The 8,063-nt window shown below is 38.9% G+C and overlaps 1 protein-coding gene across 4 annotated transcripts in view; it reads right to left on the bottom strand.

Moving 5' to 3' along the window:
• Positions 1 to 8,063, bottom strand: part of March8 (membrane associated ring-CH-type finger 8) — an 85,504-nt gene that overhangs the window by 23,009 nt on the left and 54,432 nt on the right. For all 4 annotated transcript variants that reach the window (XM_028753545.1, XM_028753547.1, XM_028753544.1 and 1 more), the window contains one exon: positions 905 to 955. In XM_028753545.1, the coding sequence (XP_028609378.1) occupies positions 905 to 955 (51 nt within the window). The remainder of the gene's footprint in view (positions 1 to 904; positions 956 to 8,063) is intronic.

Below are 8,063 nucleotides of genomic sequence, written 5' to 3' on the forward strand. Positions count from 1 at the left end.
GTTTGGTTTGGTTTGGTTTGGTTTGGTTTGGTTTGGTTTGGTTTGGTTTGGTTTGGTTTGACAAAGACATAGGAAAGGTTCAGACCTACAAGGTAATCTGCATGACCATGTCGGAATGGCAACTGGGTCAGAGAGTGATGCTGGGCTGAGAGTACTACCCAAAGAAAGATCACTGTGTTGGAAGCTGATGTCTACTGGTCCAGACTCTAGCAGGCAATGTGCTTCTAGAAAGCTATCTATGTAAACATACTGCAGGAAGCACAGATACACTGTGTGGCCATGAGCTAAGCAGGATGATGACAACATAGAAAGAATGGTAGAACAGAAAGGAAGAGTGAGCCTGGAAACATCTCTGAACAACTTGGCTCTACTTACAGAACTCTTGTCACCTGAGTCATATAAATCCATTTCCAGCCACTCACAATCCTAATTGGAAAAACAGACACTGGTACCTAAGACTTCTCTGCCTGAAAATTATAATTTTAGGATCTGGGGATAGAGTTTCTCCAATAAGTCATCTCCCCTAGCACACAATCACTGGAAAAATGTAATATATGGTCCCAGAGTAGATTGTAGAAATGCATCAAGAAAAGTGGGCTGAAAAGGGCTCCAGTGGTAAAGTGCACGCCTCCTAAGCTCAAGGACATGAACTAAGATCATTGTTTTGCCCAGTGACAGACCTGGTCTCAAAACAATAAGATAGAGAGTAATAGAGGAAGAAACCTGCCACTGACCTCTGGCTTCCAGGTTATACATACACTAACACGCACACAGGAATGTGTACACACATCACACACACACATGAGCACACAAACACTTTAAAAGCATGAGAGCATTAATACATGCAAAGTTGAAGAATACAAAGGTCCCAGGATACAAAATAATTTATTTTGGTGGCATTCACCTTAGAAATGTTGCTTGGATGACTCATGGAATGTCCCAAAGTCTTCTCATTCTGTAAGAAAGACAAACAGGTAGTAATTAAGCTCTGATTAAAAACATGCGAAGAACAAGTAACCAATTATCTAGTAAGAACTTATTCCTATAAGTAAGCACAAACCAATCTACTAGATGTATATTCCTAGGTATTAGACATTGGAAATTTGGGCAAAAGTAAATAAAACAATGGTACCTGACCTAAGAGAACTTATCATGGAAAGAATAGGATTTTGGAACTATAAAAATAAAGCCACAGCAACTGTCTTAAGGCACTTTCAAATTCATAGTTCAGAAGTGAGAAATCCTATATACCCTTGAACTTGAGAGGGTCCATGTTACGAAAGGCCACAAAAAAGATGGGAAAGAGAGTAGGATGTGTGACCCCATCTCTGACCTTGACTGACAAATACCCAAGTCCCATCCTCTCCATCAAGTCTGTCTTCCTTCTGGAGCACAGAGATTCTCGATCACACTGGCCTCCTCTCCCATATCAATCACAGTCCATCACAAACGAACGTAGCAACCTCTCCCCTTTGCCTCTCAATCACATATCTCATTTCCACTTTTATTGCTAATACTTTAAGATCTTTTCATTTCTAATGTGGAGTTTTAAAAAGTAACTTTCTATATTGTCCCTCTGCTTATAAGCTGACCTTCTCGACAGATAACAACAAATCATGCTTCCTCCTTTCACCAACTTTATATACTGAAGTCCAAACCCTTACATCTTGAAACAGGACTATAACCATCAGGGACCTCCAATGTGGTGATTAAATTGTAAAGATGTCATTAAATGTGGCCTTGTTGGAGGAAGTGTGTCCGTGGATATGGGCTTTGAGCTTTCAAAAGTCAGTCTCCCTCCCCCCATCTCTTTCTCTCCCCTTCTCTCCCTCTCTCCCTCTCTCTCTCTCTCCCTCTCTCCCTCTCCCCCCACAACCCCCCCCCGCTGTGCTCTCTGTGTGTGTGTATGTGTGTGTCTGTCTGCCTCCTAATTTTAAATCAAGATGTAAACTTTCAGCTCTTCCTGCTGTCATGCTCTGCTATTATGGACTCTAACCTTATGAAACTCTAAGCCCCAAATTAAGCTCTTTCTTTTACATGTTGCTTTAGTCATGGTGTGGTACCACTGCAATAAAAAAGCAAGACACTATGCATACCTTTTGCTCTCTACTTAAACCTAACCTACCAGGACCCCAGAGAAGGACTTAAGGGGATCATGGACTTCTGCATGCTTCCAGTGTAGCCATATTGAATATTCTCTTTCTGCTCTTCACCACTGTCTTCAATTGGCTTACTGAGGATGGGTGGCCAGGCCTGGCTTGTTAGGGTTACTAGGACAGAGGTGGTCTTCTAAGAAGAGATGGAAAGAGGACAAGCAGAAAGTACTATGAAGACACAGAAACCAAAGACAGAAGCTCAAAAGAAGCCAATCTTGTTGGTGCTTATGCTGAGACACCCAGTCACCAAATAGAGTAGTTTTCTGCTTCTTAAGCCACTTTGCTACAGTAGCCTTAGTTTAGCATTCTCAGCCTTCCTAATGCTACAACCCTTTAATACCACTCCTCAGGTGTAGCAGGATATTTATCTGCTACATTGTATTTGTAGTGGAGCTCAGTGATTGGGCAGTAGAAGAGGAGGTGGAGCTAGGAGAAGGAAAGAGAAAGGGGAGGAGAAAGGGAAGGAGAGCTAGCGACCATGGAGGAATACCGATGGATCGATCGAAAGCAGTCCTGGGTAGCAATTTCTATCAAAAGGTTAGATACTGGGTAACAATTCTAATTGTGTGGGCATCTTGTTAATTGAGCGTTTCCAAATATATAAATCTATTGGATAATCTTTAAGTTTTAAGAGTCTTCATTCTACCAGGTCCTTCGAGTGTGGTGGGTATTGTCTGGGGCTTACCAGAGAACCATGAGGGTGCCAGGGTTGGTCCTAGATCCATGCTTTGGGGCATGGTCTCTATGGAGCTGATCAGAGGAACCAGCCGCCATGGTAATGTCTCGTGGGGTGCTCTTGGCCTCTGGCCACTTTTAGCTATGTCTCACTTGGCCTCTGCCTTTTAGTGCAGGAACATGACGGGCGGCCCAGATAGCCAGCAGAGTGGCCCTGCCGATTCTCAAAACCACCAGTTTCAGTCACGTTGTGGTGACCCCCAACCATAAAATTACTTTCATTGCTACTTTCTAACTGTAGTTTTTCTACTGTTATGAATCATAATGTGAATGTCTCTGCTTCTGGTGGTCTTAAGTGACCCCTATGAAAGGGTTGTTTAACTTCCCCAAAGGATCACAAACTCATAGGTTGAGAACCTCTGTCTTAGCAAACAAAAAAGTATTCTTCCTATGCACTTTTGTCTTATTGAGAACTCACTTAAATACAAACAAAACAAAATCTACTACAAAAAAAAGAGAGTTTTACTTCTATTTTTATGACCCATTTTCTTTTACATTCACTCTGTACAGGAGAAAGGCTAAGTATATTGAGGTAAAAACACTATGATTGTCAGAAGTACAAAAGATCCTTCAAAATCTCCTTTTAGGCTTTTCTATTCCATCAGTCCTTGCCTGAAGATAACTAGGCACTCAACTTGCCATGTGGTCTGCTGATACTCTCATGCACAAGGCCACAGTTCTAATCATCGACATAGGTGGAAAGGACTAAAGTTTTCCCTAAGGATAATAGGAACAGAAGAAAGCAAAGATTCCCAACTTAAAGGGCCAGTAAATATCTTCAACAAAATTAAAGAGGAAAACTTACCTAACCTAAAGAAAGAGATGTCCACGAACATACAAGAAGCCTACAGAACTCCAAATAGACTAGACCAGAAAAGAAATTCCTCCTGTCACATAATAATCAAAACATCATCAAATGCACAAAACAGAGAAAAATATTAAAAGCAGTAAGAGGAAAAGGTCAAGTAACATACAAAGGCAGATCTATAAGAATTACACCAGACTTCTCACCAGAGACTACAAAAGCCAGAAGATCCTGGACAGATGTCATACAGACCCTAAAAGAACACAAATGCTAGCCCAGACTATTATACCCAGCAAAACTCTCAATCACTATAGATGGAGAAACCAAGATATTCCATGACAAAACAAAAGTTACACAATGACTTTCTACAAATCCAGCCCTACAAAGGTTAATAGGTGGAAAACTCCAACATAAGGAGGGAAACTACAACCTAGAAAAAGCAAGAAAGTAATCTTCCAACAAACCCAAAAGAAGATAGTTACACAAACATAATTCAACCTCTAGTAACAAAAATAACAGGAAGCAACAATCATTTTTCCTTAATATCTCTTAACATCAATGGACTCAATTCCCCAATAACAAGACAGACTAACATTGACTGGATACACAAACAGGACCCAGCAATTTCCTGCATATAGGAAATGCACTTCAGTGACAAAGACAGACACTACCTCAGAGTAAAAGGCTAGAAAAAAATTTCCAAGCAAATAGTCCCAAGAAACAAGCTGGAGTAGCCATTCCAATAGTGAATAAAATTGACTTTCAACCAAAAGTTAACAAGAAAAAGATAAGGAAAGACACTTGATACTCGTTAAAGGAAAAATCTACCAAGATGAACTCTCAATTCTGAACATCTATGCTCCAAATACAAGGGCACCCACATTCATAAAAGAAACTTTACTAAAGCTCAAAGCACACATTGCACCTCACACAGTAATAGTGGGAGACTTCAACACCCCCACTCTCAACATTGGACAGATCGTGGAAACAGAAACTAAACAGAGATGCAGTAAAACTAACAAAAGTTATGAACTAAATGGATTTAACAGATATCTATAGAACATTTCATCCTAAAACAAAATAATATATCTTTTTCTCAGCACCTCATGGTACCTTCTCCAAAATAGACCATATAATTGGTCATAAAACAGGTCTCAACAGATACAAAAAGATTGAAATAATCCCTTGCATCCTATCAGATCACCACAGACTAAGGCTAGTCTTCAATAATAACAAAAACAATGGAAAGCGTACATACATGTGAAAACTGAACAACACTCTACTCAATGATAACTTGGTCAAGGAAGAAATAAAGAAAGAAATTAAAGACATTTTAGAATTTAATGAAAATGGAGGCTCTTCATACCAAAAATTGTGGGGCTCAATGAAAGCAGTGCTAAGAGCTCTAAGTACCTACAAAAAGAAACTGGAGCGAGCATACACTAGCAACTTGAGGGCACACCTGAAAGCTCTAGAACAAAAAGAAGCAAAAATAACCAAGAGGAGTAGACAGCAAGAAATAATCAAACTCAGGGCTGAAATCAATCAAGTAGAAACAAAAAGAACTATACAAAGTATCAACAAAACCAGGAGCTGGTTCTTTGAGAAAAATCAACAAGCCAGACTAACCAGAGGGCAAAGAGACAATTTCCAAATTAATAAAATCAGAACTGAAAAGGGAGACATAACAACAGAAACTGAGGAAATTCAAAATAATCATCAGATCCTACTACAAAAGCCTATACTCAACAAAACTGGAAAATCTGGATGAAATGGACAATTTTCTAGACAGATACCACATATCAAAGTTAAATCAGGATCAGATAAACAATATAAATAGTTCTATAACCACTAAAGAAATAGCAGCAGTCATTAAAAGTCTACTCACCCCCCCCCCAAAAAAAATCCAGGACCAGATGGTTTTAGTGCAGAATTCTATCAGACATTAAAGAAAGACCTAATAACCAATTCTCTTCAAACTATTTCACAAACTAGAAACAGAAGGAACACTACCCAATTTGTTCTATGAAGCCACAATTACATTCATACCTAAACCACAAAAAGATACAGCAAAGAAAAAAAAAACTTCAGACCAATCTCCCATATGCAGAAAGAAAACTTCAGACCAATCTCCCATATGAATATCAATGCAAAAATACTCAATAAAATTCTCAAAAACCAAATCCAAGAACACATTAAAACCATCATGTATCATGATCAAGTAGGCTTTATCCCAGGAATGCAGAGATGCCTCAATATACAGAAATTCATCAACGTAATCCACTATATAAACAAAGTCAAAGAAAAAACCACATGATCATCTCACTAGATGCTGAGAAAGCATTTGACAAAATTCAACATCCCTTCATGGTAAAAGTCCTGGAAAGATCAGAAATTCAAGACCCATACCTAAACATAGTAAAAGCAATATACACCAAGCCAGTAGCCAAGATCAAACTAAATGGAGAGAAACTTGAAGCAATCCCACTAAGATCAGGGACTAGACAAGGCTGCTCACTCTCCCCCTACCTATTCAATATAGGATGCCCTAGCCAGAGCAATTAGACAACAAAAGGAAGTCAAAGGGATACAAATAGGAAAGGAAGAAATAAAAATATCATAGTATACTTAAATGACCCCAAAGTGTCCACCAGAGGGCTCCTAAACCTGATTAAAAAAAAAAAAAAACTTCAGCAAAATGGCTGGATATAGAATTAACTCAAACAAATCAGTAGTCTTCCTCTACTCAAAGGATAACAGGCTGAGAAAGAAATTAGGGAAATGGTACCATTCATAATAGCCAAAAACAAAAAAATAAAAAATACCTTGGTTTAAATCCAACCAAGCAAGTAAAAGATCTGTATGAAAAGAACTTCAAGTCTCTGAAGAAAGAAATTAAAGAAGATATCAGAAGATGGAAAGATCTCCCATGCTCATGTATTGGCAGAATGAATATAGTAAAAATGGTCATCGTGCCCTAAGCAATCTACAGATTCAATGCAATCCCCATCAAAATTCCAAATCAATTTTTCATAGAGACAGAAAGAGCAATTTGCAAATTCATTTGGAATAACAAACAACCCAGGATAGCGAAAACTATTCTCAACAACAAAAGAACTTTTGGGGAAATCACCATCCCTGACATAAAGCTGTACTACAGAGCAATAGTGATTTTAAAAACTACATGGTATTGGTACAGAGACATGCAGGAAGATCAATGGAACAGAATAGAAGACCCAGAAATGAACCCACACACCTATGGTCACTTGATCTTTGGCAAAGGAGCTAAAACTGTCCAGTGGAAAAAGGACAAAATTTTCAACAAATGGTGGTGGTTCAACTGGAGATCAGCATGGAGAAGAATGCAAATCGATCCATTCTTATCTCCTTGTACAAAGCTCAAGTCCAAGTGGATAAAAGACCGTCACATAAAACCAGCTACACTGAAACTAACAGAAGAGAAAGTAGAGAAGAGCCTCAAATACTTTCGCACAGGGGAAAAAGTTCCTGAACAGAACACCAATGGCTTATGCTCTAAGATCAAGAATTGACAAATGGGACCTCATAAAACTGCAAAGCTTCTGTAAAGCAAAGGACACACTCAATAGGACAAAACGGCAACCAACAAATTGGGAAAAGATCTTTACCAATCCGACATCCGATAGAGGGCTAATATCTAATATATGCAAAGAACTCAAAAGACAGACTCCAGAGAATCAAATAACCCTATTTAAAATGGGGTACAGAGCTAAACAAAGAATTCTCAACTGAGGAAACTCAAATGGCCAAGAAGCACCTAAAGAAATGTTCAACATGCTTAGTCATCAGGGAAATGGAAATCAGAACAATCCTGAGATTCCACCTCACACCAGTCAGAATTGGTAAAATCAAAAACTCAGGTAATAGCAGATGCTGGTCAGGATGTGAAGAAAGAGGAACACTCCGCCGTTGTTGGTGAGATTGCAAGCTAATACATAGCATTCATTACCTGAGGACCCAACTATACCACTCCTGGGCATATACCCAGAAGATGCACCAACATATAACAAGGACACATGCTCCACTATGTTCATAGCAGCCTTATTTATAATAGCCAGAAGCTGGAAAGAACCCAGATGTCCTTCAACAGAGGAATGGATACAGAAAATGTTGTACATTTACACAATGGAGTACTACTCAGCTATTAAAAACAATGAATTCATGAATTTCTTAGGCAAATGGATGAACCTATAAAATATCATCCTGAGTGAGGTAACCCAATCACAAAAGAACACATATGGTATTCACTCACTGATAAGTGGATATTAGCCTAAAAGCTCGCAATACCCAAGATACAACTCACAGACCACATGAGCTTCATGTGGTCT

The sequence above is a fragment of the Grammomys surdaster genome, unplaced genomic scaffold, assembly GCF_004785775.1.
Source record: "Grammomys surdaster isolate TR1022 unplaced genomic scaffold, NIH_TR_1.0 125950, whole genome shotgun sequence".
NCBI classification, from domain to species: Eukaryota; Metazoa; Chordata; class Mammalia; order Rodentia; family Muridae; genus Grammomys; species Grammomys surdaster.